The sequence below is a fragment of the Blennius ocellaris genome (assembly GCF_963422515.1).
Source record: "Blennius ocellaris genome assembly, chromosome: 7".
NCBI classification, from domain to species: domain Eukaryota; kingdom Metazoa; phylum Chordata; class Actinopteri; order Blenniiformes; family Blenniidae; genus Blennius; species Blennius ocellaris.
The window spans coordinates 14,680,364-14,699,244 of NC_137656.1; the positions used below are offsets into that span (position 1 = coordinate 14,680,364).

Genomic DNA, 18,881 nt, shown 5'->3' on the forward strand with positions numbered 1-18,881 from the left:
GAATTAATCTGAACTCACATCAATCATCCACCTGCTCATTGTTGACAGTATTTAAAGCTTATTGAGGAAGCGGACTTTCCATTTTCTCCCGCTCCGTTTGGCCAGGACCCCGCCCTGTCCCTCCAGGATAAAGACAGACGCACTGCGTCCACAACACTCCCGCTGTGCTTTGCTGAGAGAAAATAGAACAAACACCTTTGAGCTTTCTCTTAAAACTAAGAAGTAATTTATTCCCTTTCGCAAAATTATCCCAAATTCCTATTCATCTCCTGAACATTTCCCTATAATCGGACTTGAGTCAGAGGACCCGTTTCAAAGATGCTCGGAGCTTCTTTTCCTCTGACTTTGTGAAGAGAAAGAGGAGAGGAACAAGAGAGGAAGGAATCGTCCGAGTCCGAAGTTTCCTGGCTGTGTGAGAGGGTCCCTGGAGGATGGCTGGGTGTTGCATCTCTGCGGAGGAGAAGGAGAACCAGAGGATCAACGAGGAGATCGAGAGGCAGCTGCGTAAAGACAAGAAGGACTCCCGCAGAGAGCTCAAACTGCTGCTGTTGGGTGAGCGTCACTGCCTGACTCCAGTAGTTTGCACCCTCGTGTCACCCTCATCTGGTGAAATGTCCTTACTCACATGGAAAGTGATTTTCCACTTATTTAGTGAAGAAATAGAAAGTACCAGTTGGGGATTGTAGGGAACGGCTTGTCATGTAACTGATCACATTTGTTGCACATTGGAATAAGTTCCGGTCGGTGGGATTAGTGCAAGAAGTGTCAAATTGTGCCACTTCCAGTTTAACGCTTATTTCGTATGAGCATAAACACTTTTGCCTTTGAAAAGCACCTCCGATCCTAAAGAATAATAAGAATAAACAAGTGGATGGGTGCGTTGCAGATGTGGGAAGAGTGGAAATATAACTACAGCCGTTAATTTGTATAAATTGTTCATCATGACAAGTAAAAGTACTGAGGTGGGAAGCAGCAACTATCCACTGTATTAGTTACTTTTTAACATTTTGATATTTTACTTCATTATTAAAAATGGATGTGAAATTTGCATTAGTAATTTAAAATATCTGATAAGAAAGCACAGTTTGCATACAGTAAATTAAATAGACATTCTTTTTTTTGGGGGGGGGGGGGTGAATGAGGATATAAAGCTATTGAAAACTAAATTTATTTCCAATAAAAATGCAGATCAGAGGTTTCAAACTTTGATTTAAATTGTGGACTTTTGCATTAGTAACTTGTGATTTTATAAGCAGTGAAGTAGATTACACAGTGGAATTAGTGGAATCTGCATGTGCGGGTTTTTCTGGGGACTCTGGCTTTTTCCCACAGTCCTAAACAAACACCTAAGGCTAATTGGTAGTTCTACAGTAGATTCCCAGTATGTGTTACTGAATCAAAATAACTAATACACTAATCATTTTTTATTGATCACCTTGGGGGACATTTCTTTCATAACAGGTCCATCGCTGCTTTTGTAACTGTGACGGACCTCCCAAATGTGCAGTGTTATCTCCCTAGGAATAAAGGTTTCTCCTGTCAACAGACAAAATGCTGAAATAATTGATCTGTTCAACTCATAAAATCCCCATCTGATACAGAGATACTGAACATTAACAGTGTATTTTAACCTTTATTCATCCCAAACCAATGAACTTTCTATTGGCAGCATAATGATTGTATCACTGAATCCTCTCAGAAAGTTGTGTCATTGGAGGCGTTAAGGATTTGCTCAAGACAGAACCAGAGCACTGTCGTGTATTTCTTGCTCCTCTTGATGGTAAACTCCAACATCATGTGAATATAATTAGGACGGGCAATCAGTTGTATCCAGGGTGCCCGTAAGGCGCCACACAGGCCTTGGTTAGATAAATCAGTACAGACAATAAATTGTTGCAGGGAAATATCAATGACGTGATGGATAAGCAGAGAGCAAATCAGTCATTATAATTCTATTCATTAGCAGCACTATCCTCATCATGAGGCGATGTAATATTTACAAAGTTCTTAATTATATTGGTTTTTATGGCTTCTCAGTAAGAAGTAAAGAGCTTTCTGCCTCCTGAGTATTGGGGTTTTCATAAGTGACTTGGCCTAATTTGATCTTATCCGTTAATTTCTGGTATTAGTAAGACACTGCTGTTGATAAGACAGTGTGTTGATATATGCACCAAACAGTACTATACCACAGGATTGTGGTAATATCGGAGAGAGGCTCTGGCAGCGGTTCGGTCTGCCAGTGGATTGTTTGAAAGCCAAAACTAGCTGCTGTGGTTAACTACATGTAAAGTTCATGCAAATTGGACACAGAGCTGAACTGGAGCTTCAGGCTTGCGCCCACTGTTCTCTTAGAAAGGCTTTTCACTTCAAATAAAGCATTTTACTTCATAAATCAACATCTCATAGATTTAGTGGACCAACATGAAGTTATCACAGACCGAAGATGTGGTTCTATATTCAACAAAAGACTGAAGAGCTTAGGACCACACATTAAAAATCTAGGCTTATTAAAACAAACCAAAAAAAACTCATGTAAAACTGACATCCAACAAGAAAAATAGGACACACGTATAATAGACAGTTCACAACAATGATGGAGGAAAATATTCGAAACACTTTAAGAGATAAAAACACATCAATAACACGTGAGGCCTGTAACTCAAAAATAACTTGTAAAAATTGTAAAAGAAAATCTCTAAATATATGAATCTTGTTATGGTAAGCATGGTACTTGGTATGGTCCGATCTGCTGCAGAAGATGCTCTGCACTGTTCTCTCAAAATAAACAAGATAAGTTGTTGGTGCACAAAACCAACAAGAGTAAACGGTTTTGTTCTTTATCGTGCTGCAAGTACAATGAAATACAGTAAAACTGCATCAATGTTGGTTATTTCCCCAACAACTATTCAGGAAGTGGGAAAGATTCTTCTTCAAAGTGGGACAACATACCGATCAAACTGGGAACGTCTGTGGAAACGGTCTGATCACAATCATTGTGAGAACAGCCTCACTTCACAAGCACATGGCTGCACATTTTGCCATCCAGTATATATAAATAAAAAAAAAAACAGTAGTTGTAACTGAGTGGACGTGAAGTGCATTGAAAATATTTACTTTGTCAGACACATTCCGTCCTTGTGGTGTCTATGAGTACATTTACCACCACATAAGTACAGTCATGTAAAAATACTTTAGTGAAAGTATAAAGTTCTCTTTAAGCACATTTAAATTCATTGTTAATAGCAGGCACTTTATTAAATTTACCAGTATATAATATTTATAATAAAGCACATCCATCCATTCGTCCATCAACTGGACTTCTTGAGGGTTCAGGGTCACTGCAGACAATCTCAGCTGACTATAGGAAAAGACAGGATACACCCTGGACATCAGTCCATCACACGCTAAACACAGAGAAACAAATGGTCACACTTTTCGGGCAATATAAGTTCACCAATTTGTCCTTCTCAATGACGAGCATGTTTTACCTGACTGATTAGTTTGGTCATTTCCTGAGAGAAGACTCTCATAGAAAAGAAAAGAGGAAATTAATTCATATACAACATTTAATGTATCATATTTGAAGTATGTACCATATGTATAAATAAAGTGACATAACCGATTAGTACTATTCTTTAAATTAACATAAGGTTGAAATTTGTTTATCTTTTTACAATGTAATGAATGCAAACAATAATCTGTTAGCGTTCACCAAATTACTGAACCATAAATAACCATATGAGAGTCCAATGGGAATCTTTATGTCTCGATACTAAAGTACATAAATAAGCTCAAAGTTGTATGATTCATTGATTATGAGATAAAGATCCATGCCAAAATAATTTATAATGAATCACTGAATAGGTCATATTGTTGCCTCATAACAAAAATGTCCCTGGTTTGAACCTGCTGACTGTGGAGGTAGTTTGCATGTTCTCCCTGTCTCTGCAAATCCAAAGATCTGCTTGTTGGCTTACCTGAAGGTGTGAAGGTGTAAATGTGTGATTGTGTGTTTTTGCATTGGTGACTTGTCTCGGATGTACCCTGCACCCCATGTCGCGAGAATGAATAAAAGCCTGTAATGGATGTGTCACCAAAAGAATTGGATGAGAGCTGCGAGTGACCTAATCATAAAGCACACAGTGACACTGCAGACTTGCAGGAAGACAGTGTTCACCCTTCCAGCCCAGACCCGGCACTCCTTCAAGAAACTTGACTTGTAAACAAGTTACATTCAAATTCAGACGATTTGTCTAAGCCTTGTTTGCTGAGATGTAAAGACTGAAGTCGTCATGATGCCATGCAAAACAGGCAGGAAGCCAGAAAACCTTCAGACGCTGTTCAGGTTGATCAGAGGAGAGACTGGGACATAGAAACCAGTGTGTTGGCACACACACGCACGCACGCACGCACGCACGCACGCACGCACGCACGCACACACACACACACACACACACACACACACACACACACACACACACACACACATTTGTTAAACAAATAGAGTCTGCATCATGTGGTCTGAATGAGAACATTAGGCGCCTGTGCTGTAAGAGTAATAAAGTATGTGTACCTCTGAACAACCAGTGAAGATGTGAGTGGAAATCACGGAATCCAAAGTTAGTGAACAATCTTAGAAGGTATGCTTGTACCTAATTGTATGTGGAAAAAAAATAATAAACAATAGCACACCACACAGAGGTAATGTTCTCAACATAGCAAACACAAAAGATGTTGGTGTCAAAAAATACTGTTGTTAAATTCTTGGAGACTGCTTTAAAGAAAATAGCCTCCACAAAGTATAACAAGGCATCATGAAAACACTCATGAGCTGACATGCAATGCAGGTGGCAAGATTGAATGAAGCTGCTTCCACATGCAATATTTTCTATCTATGATCTTCTGTAATTATTACCACACTTCTGAAGTCATAAAAAGTAATTGTCTTCCAACCGAGCTCAGGCCTTCAACAGACTGCAGCTCAGAGGTTGAACCAGTCCTTCCATTCCTGCAGCCAGATATTGAAAGGTGTCCTTTGGAAGTCAAATGTCCTGCATTCAAATTGTCCAGTTTGCCTTTCTAATCCTGCATGAACAAGATAGTCATCAACAGTTGTTCCTGCAATTGTTTATTTACTTCAGTTGTATTTACTATGCAACAGCAACAAACACAGAGGCTCTTTGATAATGCATGACGTTTCCTATGACCTCAGTTACAGCTCCATTCGCTAAAGGACTCTACAAGCTGTAAGTGGATGTACTTTACGCAGTGGCAATCAAAGTGGGTTGAGGGGGTGCCAGAGAGCTGACACGCAAAGAGTTATTTTTATTGCACATAAATAAAAGGTTGGTACTAATATCCTACAATGTGACAAATATGAGGAGATCTGGAGCAATGTGGTTTAAGCTGTGTTAGGCTTATTCTCCCATACTTTGAGAATCCCTGACCTCCCATAATACGTTTCGCACGTTCCTCTTCTTTTACCATTTTTCCATTTTTCCACTTTGTGGATGATTTTTAGTTCTGAAGTGATGGATGGCTTATATCCTGTCTATCTATATGAATTCAATAAAAAATATATATATATACAGAAGATGATCAAATCAGATTCTTGTCATTGTATAAAATAACATGACATCAACAGGTTTATTTTGACAATTTTAAAAGTTTTTCTCACAGCATTTAATTTTACATTGATCAAAAGAAATAATAGTAAATCCAAGAATGCTCTCTCTAACATTTTCACTTCATTTGCCTATACTATTTTGCAATAGTGATTCAGATTTCATTCACAGTTTGTGAATGAAACTCATCACGCCACTACTTTATTTATACTCCCAAGATAATTTTAGCTGCTGCACTTTTGACTTTTTGTCTGATTTCAATATGCCTGGATTCTATTCGAGACGCATTAAAATATAAGATTAAAAACCATTTTTTCCTCCCCATTTTCTGGCTGTGAAACTTAGTCATAATCAAGAAAAGTATGTATGAGTATGCATTATGATCTGTATCTGACAGGCACTGGAGAAAGTGGGAAGAGCACCTTCATCAAACAGATGAGGATCATCCATGGAGGAGGATACTCCGAAGAAGACAAGAGGAGCTACGCTAAACTGGTTTTCCAGAACATCTACACATCGATGCAGGCCATGATCCGAGCCATGGAGCCACTCAACGTGGCATTCAGTGACCCCCAAAACCAGGTACAGGTCCACCTCAGACCTCATTGCTGCCTCTACAGCCTGTTTTTAGGATAGTTTCATTGTTCTTTCATTATATCCTCTCTTCAACTTTTCTGGGAATAAACATTCACCTGAATGAGTAAAATTCTCAAAGACACAAGAGTGAATATATACAAGTGGATTCAAACCTGCAGACTCAACAGTGTTAACCACTTCACCACAGTACCACTCTGTGTGTGTGTGTGTGTGTGTGTGTGTGTGTGTGTGTGTGTGTGTGTGTGTGTGTGTGTGTGTGTGTGTGTGTGTGTGTGTACAGAGCCATGCAGATGCTGTCCTCGAGGTGGAGGTGGATAAGGTGGAGGAGATGGACCAAAGTCTGGTTGGTGGCATCAGTAGTCTGTGGAAAGACGGGGGAATACAGGAGTGCTACGGGCGCCGCCGGGAGTACCAGCTGTCCGACTCCACCAAATAGTGAGAGTTACTGTTAAATCCCAAGTTGCCTTTGGTATGAGAGCGTGTGCTAATGCTTGAATGTTGAAGGACTGATCACACATAAAGGTGTGCTGAAGAAGTGTTTCACTTTATCCAGCACTCACCATTGATAACCAAAGGTGTGAAATTTAATTTTATGCAGCCAACATATTGATTATTGATGTTGCTGTTCATTTAATCAGATGTCACCGACCCCAGTTTGCACCCATGTTTTTTTTTTAACTCCATGAAGACATGAAATGAACACATGAGGAGGCTCTCTGTGGCCACACAAATAGCTAATGTGTCATAATGAAAGACAACTCATTAATCAAGGTCCTGCTATCTGTGAAGCTTAGCAATTGTGGCAGCCTGCCACCCATGGGTCCACACACAGAGGAGACACAGAGTCTGCTTGCCCAACAAATTCACGCCACAAACACACAGAACAAAGTGCTGCGCTGCTCTGCCTGTCACCCTGTATCTGGGCGGCTCCTCCCTTTATGGGAATAGGGTTGATTGGCCCTCAACGACCTGCAGCTGAAGCCAATGATTCCTCTTCCACAGTTGTGTTTTTACTGGTGTTAGGACTTTTTATCCATCTAAACTAAAATGCATTAAAATGATAACTTTTTCCTGTCACTGTGTTCTTCCGATGTCAAAAGATCATCACAACCTGGACTGAACTGACAGCATAGATTTGGCTAAAATCTGATTTCTTCTTTGGAAAATAACAAAGATGTATATTTTAGTTAAATTTTCCACATTATGCTCTCCACGTGTTTCAGCTATCTCAGTGACTTGGATCGGATCGCACAGCCCTCCTATTTACCCGACCTCCAGGACATCCTGAGAGTCCGAGTGCCGACCACGGGAATCATTGAATACCCCTTTGACATGGACAATGTCATTTTCAAGTGAGATGCACGCAGTTACTCCAAATATTATTGCTCAATTGGTCAGAAGTTGCGGGGCATAATTTGTTGAGTGGGCTGTAGACATTTACTCAATTTTTGATCAATATACTTCAGAGGATATTTTTGACTTTTTACCACATATGTTCATATTCAAAACTCAGTTCATCAACTCTCAGCAGTGGCACATATCTGCCTCATTGTTAGTAGTATCTTTTGGCTGAAGGCTCAACTGTCTGCAGTTGGGATCTGTAGAGAATAAAACAGATTGGATTAAGCTTACTGAGAACTCATATAAATGTGAGTTCTGTTACACTCATGGTTTCTGCTTGAGTTTATTAAAATAGACATCAGTTTTAAAATCCACCTATTCCTTTTTTAAAGATATTATTTCGATGCATGAATTATGGGGAAAAAAAACCTATCACCTTCCCACCTGTTCCCTCCCTCGGTCTCATCATAAATCACACTTTTAATCATATTGATTAAGTCTAAGGCCTGTTTTTTCCCCCCTTGTGTCAGGATGGTGGATGTTGGGGGTCAAAGGTCGGAGCGGAGGAAGTGGATCCACTGCTTCGAGAACGTGACCTCCATCATCTTCCTGGTGGCGCTGAGTGAGTACGACCAGGTGCTGGCAGAGTGCGACAATGAGGTGAGAGCTCACCGCCAAAACCTCAATGCTCCTGCGGAGTGTGGGTGTGTGTCCACTGTTAACTCTTTCTGTGCTGCTCATTGACCGCAGAATCGTATGGAGGAGAGCATGGCCCTGTTCAAGACCATCATCACTACCCCCTGGTTCCAGCGTGCCTCCATCATACTTTTCCTCAACAAGACAGACATCCTGAAGGAGAAGATCATGCACTCTCACGTGGCCAACTACTTCCCTGCATTCACAGGTGACTCATTTTAAATTCATATATGAAGACACACGGTAATTCAGTGTGTGGACTCTATCACTGTACTACATTTTCAGGCACATGACCTTAATTGTAATATTTGCTCTTTGAACATAAATGTCTGTTAAACAGAATATACCCTCATATATTGTTAATTCACTGTTGACGCCACTGAAAATACGTCGACGTGATCTGGACATTTAATTGCAGGACCTCAGCAGGATGCTGAAGCAGCTCAGGATTTCATCCTGAAAATGTACCAAGAACAAAACCCAGACAAGGAGAAGACGCTGTACTCACACTTCACCTGCGCCACGGACACCGAAAACATCCGCTTCGTGTTTGTGGCTGTAAAAGATACCATCCTCAGACACAACCTGAAAGAGTTCAACCTGGTGTGAAGGGGGAGAGGAAACGACTGGAGGGAAGCCATGACAAGATGCTGCCGTAGTTAGAAACACTAAAGAGTTTGGAAAATATATTTTCATTTGAAAGACGCAAGCTTCTGCATGCCTGTACAACCAAAGAGAATAATGAACATATAACAGATATACTCAAAGCCATGAATGTGTGGGCTTGTTTCTCAAAGGCAACTTTGTATAAATCGACCGTGTGCACAGGGTGAAGTACGTACATTTAAATCAAATGTAGTGCCTTTATTCATACAGAATGTAATATTATTCAATCGAGATTCCTGTTTGTGTGTTTTGTGATTTCATACTATCACAAAATGGTTGTTCCAATGCAGAGTGGTCATGTTTTGGATGTAAATAGTTGTGCTGTAAAACCTCACTCACAAGTAGAAGTTATATTTTGTCATTTTTAATAAACATTTATTTATTGAAAAATGCGACTTGGATGTTTGAGGTTTTCTGTACAAACAAATTGAATGGAGACAGTGTTCAAATCTGAAACATACGTTTTATTTATTTTTTGGAAACAATATGAAAAAAAAAAAAAGCCACCGCAGCGGTTGTGTGACCCCCACTCTCAACGGCAACAGAGAAGTCAAGTTATATTAAGGAATAAAGCACCTCCAAACTAAATTTTTAAATATACATCTGAGTAAACAGCAGCGAGATTATAATTAGCATTCCCCTCTTAAATATACTTTGCTCTGAACAATTCTTCAACATGTTGGCACTGCATGTGGTGGTATAAAAACATAAAAATTAACAATCTGCAATGCAGCAACACAAACAGACACCAGGATGTCTACATATACACCGACAGGATATTATCTGAGATCATATATGCAGATTGTTACGTGTCAGTACAGTACAAAAATAGCATGCATCCTCAAATCACACATTGACCAGTCCACATTTTTAAAGAAATGTATAACAAAAGGAGAAAAAATAGGAAGCTTTAAGGATCCACATTTTGAATAATGTGAATTAAGAAGTCAGTTTTGTTTAAATGTGTTTCCCTTTTGTATAATCCAGTCAAATAATCAGTGTACATTGAAATGTGCTACAACAGTTGTGGTTAATTTGGCCTCAGCGGTATTCAAGATGGGTTTTTTTTTTATCATTAGCTTTTTCTAACCCACAAAGAGAATATAATTAAAGACACAGCATGTTTGAGAGAACTTGTTGGCAAACTAACAGACAGTGGCTTTAGCCAGCATGAAGCATGAAGCAGAATATTACAAAATGTGCGCATACAACGACAATAGTGTCCATAAACTAAATCATTACAAATCAATGTCATGTGCAAAAGGACGAGTGCAGTCGGAGAGTGAGGCACAGATTGACGTGATGCATTCTGAGTCGCTGTAGTGAACGTGAGTGTATGGATTCTGTTTACATGCACACCGACAAACTTTGGAGCCCAGACACACACCAGCAGTCAGCTAACGGAATCGTTTGTGCACTGTGTGCACACACGCGCACAGAGGGAAAAACTAAAATGGCATGCGGTAAAGAACAAAGGCACTGACACACGCGTGTACGCACACACAGCAGTGTGTGAGACGGTGTGTTTAAGCTTGTTTCCATCTTCTTGACGAGTCATCATTTGTGTAAACTCTCACGGGCATCCTCCAGTTTGGTAAGAACCCACTGATTAAAAAACAACAACAAAAAAACCCCAGTCAGACAGAAATTAATGTTGCAGCAAATTACTTTTTTAACCACAATCGTTTTATGAGTGCAGTACAAACAGTAAATATGTGAAAAATGCAAGTGGAAGCCCGCCATAGTGTCTTCAGTTTACCTTGGCTATCTCAGGAGTTTTGAAGTTGATGATCTTCCCAAACTCTTTGGCGTGGAAGACAGACTTCACTCTTTCCTGCAGCACACAGGACAAGGTTTAGTTTAGTGCAATAATATCAATAATGGCAACAAAAAAAAAAGAAGAAGAGCATCAAGAAGAAGCAGAAGCAAAAGCAAAAAGCAGAATAGGTAGAGGTAGAAGAAGTACTGTTATGATAGTGGTCAAGTTTAAGAATTAATGTCTGTGCCTTGGCCTCAATGCGAAGGCGGCGGTCCTCTACAATCATCGGTTCCTTTGTGAACTCCTCGAACAGATACTGCCACTCGCAGGTCAACTGGCCAAATGTGCCTTTGGTCACAAAAAATATCCCCCTGGTGAAGAAAGAAAAGAAAGAATGTCAGATAAGGAAATATGTATCTTGTGGATGGAACACCAGCTGCACTTGGAGTGAGACAGGAAGACCAGCAAGGTTTTAATCCAACCCAAATCTTCCTAAAGCGGAGGATTTCAAACCGGATCGGGCCGAGAGTGACTGAAACTTTGTCCACTGTGAAGGTTGTCAAAATCACACAGGCACACTTTAATGAAACACTTTCGTGAGAATGAAACATGATCATTGTTTTCATTTTGAAAGTGCCTGCTTTTTCACGTTTGTACAGGACAGGAATAAATGAATACTGAAAAACATCTCAGATCTCACCGAGACAAAAGAAGCATGATCACTCTCAATTGCACACGTTCAGGCATATTCCTCCGTGTGCATTTGGTACAGACACTACATTCAATGTACATTTTAAATAAATCTGTATTTGAGGATGACAAAGCAGGTTTCAGTAAAGTTAAAGAAACACTCACCTTTTGGTGATCATGAGGAAGTCAGATTCATTGACTTTAGCATGAGCAAAGTATCTGTACTTGGCAAAACGCCCATTCTCGATTTTCTGTAAAAGTCAAAAGAGTAAAACAACACATGAGACCAAAACCAGGTCGGATGCAAACTAAAATCTGAATGGTGAAACATTTGGCTTAAAGAAGTATTTCAAAACAAGTTAAAAAATATTGTTTTTGCTATTTTAAGAATGTGTCTGCTGAAACGGTGAATGAATGACGTGAAGGCAACTTTTCGGTCAAGAAGCGGAAAACAAGTTGAGGGGAGATGGGTTGAAACAAAGACAATGAAATGTGTATGTTCACAAGGAAAACCTTTATTTGAACAAAATGACAGTGACAGTGTAAAAGAAAAATGGGTGAAACAAACACAATGAAGGAATGAACACAGGGAAAAATGTTTCTTCTGTGCAGGAAAAAAAAAAAAGAAACGATGGAAAAACATACAAATGATATGAGGTACATGGCAGCAGATAAAGAGACAAAGAAAGCAATTGAGTGAATAAGCAACAGAAAAATGACACAAAACTAGATACACTTCATTAAATTATTCAAAACTGTTTTGATTAATTAAAATCTACCAACAATGGTTTCAAATAGAAACTACACAGAAGCTACACTGCAGATACCACAACTAGGTTCATTTCACTCATCAACCTCATCCTCATCCTCAGAGTCACTTCTACTCCGTTCCCTGTAAAGCAATGGCCTCTGTGGACATGACAAGAGGAGAGCGACGGTCAGAGCAGAGAAGCAGAGCTTTTTTTCCTACTGAAACAATTACTGTGAAGGGCAGTGAGCTGAAAAGAGGAAATAAATGTTCTGATTATTCTTGTCTGGATCATTCTTTCCTCACGCTTACAAAAATCACTTGGCTTGTGAAGAGTTACTGAGCGGATAATGCACAGAATGTTTTATTGTAATGATTCTGAAATAAAGAACCCGACTATAAATCCATCCTGCACCTCTGCAGTTTGTGTGGAAATACAAGGTTTCAGGTTTTAAATGTCACTTATTGTCAATAGCTGAAAGAATATAGGTTGGATTTACTTGTTCAACAAATGGAACATATTACTAAATGGACATGTACTAAACTGACCACAGTGACGGATTGAAGATGTAGAGGAAAATCAAGGACACAGCTACTAAAGTGTGCTAGACACACAGTGCTCGAAAACCAGTGCGATACAAACCAAGGCAGGAAAGGCTCAACATCCCTATTCCAATATTGCGTAGCTCTGAATATCAAACTACGTTTTCTTTCCAGAAATAAATCTGAAAACAGGATCACCATTCGTTTGGTCCTCAGAAGCTAAAGGAACATGCTGGATGAGACCTGGTCTGACTGAAACAGTCAAACTTCAGTTGTGTGTATGGAAATGTGAGTCAGTGATCATATGAGGGATGAGAAGCAAGTGACAGGTGCTGACTTGTTTGTTGACAATTCATTCAAAGACTTTAAGGTGGCGTATCATAAATGGTTTGGAGGGCAGCGAGGATGACGCGGTGTGCAACAGCCAGAGGGAAACCAGCAAGGCAGCAGATTTGTGGGAGGTCCTGTGAGTTATAAAAACTGAGTGTTTTTCAACACAGGGGCCTTTTACAGGGGGCGGGGTTTGTCTTGTATTCAGATCAGTCCAGTAAGTAAGCTGCCTATTTGGTCTACGTTTAGGTACATTGAAGTAAAATAGTCCAACAGAAGTGTTGAGCTGCTTTGTTTCTCAGGTTTGCCTGTGGAGCTCAAAGTGCTGCAGAGGATTCTGTCATACCTGAAGCATCTGACTCCCGAGGCCTTCCCTCTGTTTGTACGGCCGGATGACGCCGTCCTCGTGTATGAAGCGAGGAGGACGAAGAGATTCGACATCCTGCGACGTCTCAGCAGCCCTAAAAAACACACACACAAAGACACAATATTACTGCTTGGACACACAACTCTGGGCTACTTCGTTTTTATCACTAAATATCAATACAGTTGAGGGTGTGTGTGTACACTGCTTATCTACATAAGAGTCACAAGGCAGACAGAAACACATATTACCTCTTGATACCCTGGAAGGTGCTACTGGCCATGTCAATAATGCCCCCTGTTGGCCTGGCTACTGCACCAACCAAACCTTTCCCGACACCTTTGAAGAAGCCTGCTGCCCCTTCCTTCTGGGCCCCTGTGAAACAACACATCACATTTACTCATGTGGATTTAAGTATTCCTCAAAATGAACAGAATCAAATCTAATCAAAGATGTTACGATGCATTTTTCATTTTAAAAACACTTATAGGCTATATGATCCAACTACATGGCATTCGTCTGCATTTCTACAAGTTTAATGTTTTGGAATAACTCTTTGTTATATCATTATTAATGTGTGCAATTCTGCATTGTATGTGGGACAGTCTTCTTTTTAAAATTAGAGTCTAATAAGCCTGTGTGGCTGCTGCCCAATTGAGGTGATGGCTGAACAAATACATGACTGAAAAATATATTTTATTCTGTTATTTCATTGCACCTATACTTGATCACCATTTTCAAAATACCTTTAATAGGTTTGGTAACGATCCCTGTGATCCCGCTGACAAATCCCTGAAAACAAAAACACATTTGCAGTATTATTCTAAAAGACTATATCAAATGTTCCATGCTGATATACTACAGATTAAATATCTCATTATATTTTTTATTAATAAACAGTAAATATTGTGTACGTACCGACACCAGTCCTTTTCCTCCTCTGGTGAGTCCCTCTCTCAGACTACTGGGCTGTTTGTTCATAGTTTCTCGTCGTTTCTGCTGGTAGTCTTCATCCATGGTTATCGCAGCGACACCTTTCGCCATGGCGCCCGTTATCCTTGAAGCTGCACCTGCTATACCGCCTGTATAGCATCAAAAGGCAAATCAGTTATACAAAATAGAAAGTATTCCCAAAAGCACAAATGTATCTATCTTTGCACAAACTAATTCGAGCATGCAAAAACCATGTCACTCCAGCTGCATCCTGTTGTTTGAGGCAATTAATGCTGAAATTTAACATGTGAACAGGCCAAATTGTTTTAACACTTGCATTCCAGACTCCGTGGGAAATGAATTTGTCTGAACAAGCATGCTACATTTTAAAGTTTCATAAAATGTCTGTTCTTTTCTGAAGCAAAACAAAGACTTGCGGTTATAATGTTAACATGATTTTTAAGAACTCGTGTTCTGAATGAGCACTTGGTCTGTTCTCACCTACAGCTCCTCCAACCAGAGCCTTCACCCCAAGAGCCATTCCCTCAACAAACTCCTCAGGACCCTGGATCGCTCCCTGGAAACACACACAGCACAAGTTCAACTCATGTACTCCACACACACATTAGAAATCATATCTTGTGAAGACAATAATGGACTCATTGGAAAAAAATAACTGCGATCAGAAATGTTTTTTCATTGCATCAGCATTGATCAAATTTTGTTTTCTATGCATAACAGTGTTGAATAGGCAAAACTTTGCATCATGGGACTATAATGGTGGCAGTATTGCAATGTAATGAATATCCTGTGTGGTATGTGATGGAGAAACTCTGAATATTGAACCTGATGTTTACATCTTTTTAACACTTAAGATATTGTATATAGCTGTTCACACAATATGGAACGAGATTGGATACAGTAAAGCATCTCTTCCCCAGAGATTTCCACAGCGACTTGTATGACTGTATGGTGTATTCCTACCTGATAGGGCTCATAGAAGAAAGCCCCCACCCCTTCCGACAATCCTCTGATGAGGCCAAACGGGTTTCCAAGCACATCCAGCCCCAGCACGAGGACGTACATCTGTTTAATGGCCTGAAATGCACAGAAATTCAAGTTTGACTTATGTCTTCAGGTTGTTCATTTATTTCTCTACTTGAAATGTAGACAATAGAAAAACAAATCACAAATCCATACTGAAGATGTCACCGTCAGTGTATGCATGTGCATTACCTGCTTGGAGTAGTGTCTGATGACCTCACTTTGTAGCTGCTGAGTGGTACAAAACTGGAAGGTCAGCTCAAAGAAGGCCAGTCTGAAACAAATGAAGGGCTAAGCAAACCAGGATTCCTCCACTAACTAAGAGGACTGAGATAAAATGATGACAATAAATCGGATGCATGTGAATGCATTCTATCGTGTTGGGGATTCATACCTGAACACAACGTCTTGCACATCGGTGAGCGTTGCTCCAATACTCTTCAGCAGCAGGTTGAGCGACTGGACAGGGATCAGCTCAGAATCTCGCTTCTCCTTCAAGCCGTCGTCACCTCCCGAGCTCAGAGAAAAACTCAGGTGCAGCTGAAAACAGAAAACAAGACACTCACATTAAACTATGCACTGTAATTGGCTGTATATATTTAACTCCAATCACCCTATCCCTTGTGTAAATAGCACAAGACGGTAAATTCAGTTTTTTTAAGTGAAGGTAATGACAATGGAAGAGACAATGTGGTGATTCATTTTTGCTCATATTTGCATAATTGTTGGATTCACGCACTTTGATGGGGGAGATGTGGAAGTACTCATAGAGACTGATTGGAGATGTGTCAGCAGCAGCGGCATGCTCCAGTTCTGTCTTTATATACTCTATGTCTTTCTCAAACAGCTCCACCTACAGCAAGAAGAAGAGCACAAATACATAAAAAATATACATAAGCATAAGAAATACTGAGCTTAATAGAATGTCAACGAGGCATAGTGTTCAAACAAATGCTAGTATTTTCAGACCTCCTGTTCTGAAGTCATGGCGATGGTGTTCTCTGAACTCAACAGGTCCAGGATGGCATAAAGGAAACCCAGATCAAGCTTCAGATCCATCTCCTGAATCAGAACCTTAAAGTATCTGAAATCCACAAACATATCTGTCAGCGAATCAAAAAAAGTCCCATGAAAAGGAGCGCTAACAGAAGGAAGAGAGAGGAGATTTAGGAGAAATGCACTTTACTTGATGCGAGAGATATCCGAGTGCCCTGCTGCTCTGGTAATGATGCTGATGTCGGTTAGAGGTTTGGGTTCTGTGGAAAGAATGAAAGAAAAAAAACAAAACACATTTATTAGAGGCAAATAAATGGCATGAAAACAGCTAGTTGTAGTAAAAGCAGGAGGAGTGAAAGACCTGAGTCCATGGTGATGGACTTTGGCAGCTTCACGGGGTAAAAAACGTAGGGGAAGATCGCCCCTGGCAGCTGATTCTGAATCTACAACGGGAGAGTTACGAGCAGGAAAAACATATTTAAAAGAACTACTCTGTCTGATGTACAACAGATTAAAGAAAATCCGACCAGCATATAGTTCTCACTCCCCAACAACTCTTGTCAGTTTTAAACAGTATTTGTATTCACCTGTATCCGGTTGATTTGAACTCGGTAGGCTTTCTGTCGTGGAGAGATGCTGTATTCCACCTTGACTCCGGGGAGGAAGTGCCTCCTGAGAGGAGCATCAGTGGGCTGCAGCATCTGCATATCCATGCCGTTGGGAGTGAAGCTCACCTGGGAGACAATTACACACAACAAACATTCCCACAACTCATTTTCTCTCATCGTTGTCAATTAGTCAACCACCAGAGGTGCAACATAATGAAATCAGTTTTATGACTGTGTATAATCCCTATGTAGCCAACACAAAACTGACACCTTTAGCTTGAATTGGTACTAAATATGACATTAAAAAATAAAACTCTTGAAGATGCAGCATTGAGAGGCAAACCTGGAAACCGTTTTCCAGTTCGACAATGGCATTGTCTACGGGTCCAGAGTCCAGGTAATCTTTGAAGCTGCTCTCCAACATGTCAGTCTCTTTCGTCGTCAAAGTCTTCCACCGACTCTTCTTCTTCTTCTTCGGTTTTGCCTCCCACACAGCATCAGAGCTGAAACAAGTAGAAAAACAAACCAATGTGATTTGAAACGAGCATCACACTGCAGTTCACCATGGAGCATAGTTATACAGGTATGTACACTTTTCTCTCAAGTTGCAAGTTCTTCTCTGTTTAAGAGACAGAAAAAAAAAAAAGACAAAAATGATCAAATATTAAAAGCAAAACAAAATAAATTAAAACAAAAGCAAGCAGGATAATTGGATTTTTTTTTTCTATCACGAGTTGCCACAGTGAATTTATGTCGTATGGTCTTCACCTCCATCTCTAAACCGTACCACATGGTTCTTACTACCCTGTAACAGAAGAGGGTCGGGAAGGTGTAAATAAAAAATTACATTTGTACGATGGAGGCAGACTTCTTCAAATGTGAAAATGTCATACAAATTGTGCATGTATTGATGTTAAGTAATCAATCCACATTTTAAGTCCTTCAAAACAGATAAGACCACAATAACCAAGCAGTGTAGAATGAACACCATGCAGCAAGTGAATGCCGCAAAACACAAGGCCTGTAATTACATATATATATATATATATACAACAACTCTATATGTGAACAAGGATGCTCGTAAAATAGAAAGGACTTGTAACTGCAATAATGTAATCGACATCTGCTGAAAACAATGTCAGCGTACCTTGTGATACCAATGAAGGAGACCTCTTGCCCGCTACTGTTGTTGACCAGAGACACGCCCACGTTCTGCAGCGACAGGATGAATTCCTGCTCTGCCAGCTGCACCCTCTCGCTCTCACAGAGCACGCCGTAGATCTGCTGGTCCTCAGTGAAAAGCACGACACGCTGGAGACCTGGAGATCGACGACAGACAAGAAACGCAACCCAACAATTACGAAATGTTATCATGCGTGTGTTCAGCAGTCGGGTGAGACAATAGGATTATTTACAGGAATATGACCTGTTGGTTATTCAGAGCTTTAGAGTTTATTTCACCGGTGATGAGAGCACAGGTGAAAACCTGAGAAATGTGAAGATCCGGGATTTTTGCACCAACAGTAAAATGTGAAACTGTTCAGATCAAGATACGATCTCAATTATTTAAACTTACAGACATTAAGTAGAATAAAAGTGGTGTGGGAAAGGTACTTGTACTTCACCTTCGTAAAAGGAAATCACGAAAAGTTTTCCCTTGCCGTCCATGTTATCGAGCAGATCCTGAGAATGTGCAAGCAGAAAAAGAGACGACATCATATTAATGAACATTTAATGCATTTTTTTAACCAACTAAAACGAAACTAATCACACTTTATTAATCCTCTTGTGTAAAGTCCTTTCTTTCCCAACATTGACCAATCCTAGGATTTCTCTGCAGCCACATTATGGCGCTCCAAGGAGCTGATGGGGGTCAAAGGTCTTGCTCAGGGAGCCAAACTATATTTTTCTGAGTTAAACTACAATTTCTCAGCTACAGTAC

General features: G+C 40.1%; 2 protein-coding genes across 4 annotated transcripts in view; one reads left to right on the forward strand and one right to left on the reverse strand.

Annotated features, from left to right (window-relative positions):
* Positions 1-431: 431 nt before the first annotated feature.
* Positions 432-8,867, forward strand: LOC308131969 (guanine nucleotide-binding protein subunit alpha-14-like; the record flags this gene model as incomplete). The annotated part of the gene is made up of 7 exons (XM_080498894.1): positions 432-552; positions 6,022-6,206; positions 6,502-6,656; positions 7,445-7,573; positions 8,093-8,222; positions 8,313-8,466; positions 8,677-8,867. The coding sequence occupies 7 exons, from the start codon at positions 432-434 to the stop codon at positions 8,865-8,867; spliced, it is 1,065 nt and encodes a 354-aa protein (XP_080355020.1).
* A 500-nt stretch (positions 8,868-9,367) lies between these two features.
* The window catches only part of vps13a (vacuolar protein sorting 13 homolog A), a 31,423-nt gene continuing 21,909 nt past the window's right edge, over positions 9,368-18,881 (reverse strand). For 2 of the 3 annotated variants that reach the window (XM_080498860.1, XM_080498859.1), the window contains 20 exons: positions 18,565-18,622; positions 18,087-18,258; positions 17,283-17,442; positions 16,919-17,065; positions 16,693-16,774; positions 16,522-16,591; positions 16,305-16,419; positions 16,075-16,188; positions 15,730-15,875; positions 15,528-15,609; positions 15,276-15,389; positions 14,793-14,868; positions 14,277-14,440; positions 14,105-14,150; positions 13,610-13,733; positions 13,341-13,455; positions 11,539-11,624; positions 10,931-11,054; positions 10,684-10,758; positions 9,368-10,529 (listed from right to left, as the gene is read on the reverse strand). In XM_080498860.1, coding sequence (XP_080354986.1) covers positions 10,482-10,529; positions 10,684-10,758; positions 10,931-11,054; positions 11,539-11,624; positions 13,341-13,455; positions 13,610-13,733; positions 14,105-14,150; positions 14,277-14,440; positions 14,793-14,868; positions 15,276-15,389; positions 15,528-15,609; positions 15,730-15,875; positions 16,075-16,188; positions 16,305-16,419; positions 16,522-16,591; positions 16,693-16,774; positions 16,919-17,065; positions 17,283-17,442; positions 18,087-18,258; positions 18,565-18,622 — 2,118 coding nt within the window. In that variant the 3' untranslated portion in view covers positions 9,368-10,481. Of the gene's footprint in view, positions 10,530-10,683; positions 10,759-10,930; positions 11,055-11,538; positions 11,625-12,199; positions 12,283-13,340; positions 13,456-13,609; positions 13,734-14,104; positions 14,151-14,276; positions 14,441-14,792; positions 14,869-15,275; positions 15,390-15,527; positions 15,610-15,729; positions 15,876-16,074; positions 16,189-16,304; positions 16,420-16,521; positions 16,592-16,692; positions 16,775-16,918; positions 17,066-17,282; positions 17,443-18,086; positions 18,259-18,564; positions 18,623-18,881 lie in introns of those variants that run through there. The other variant, XM_080498861.1, reaches the window with a different exon arrangement.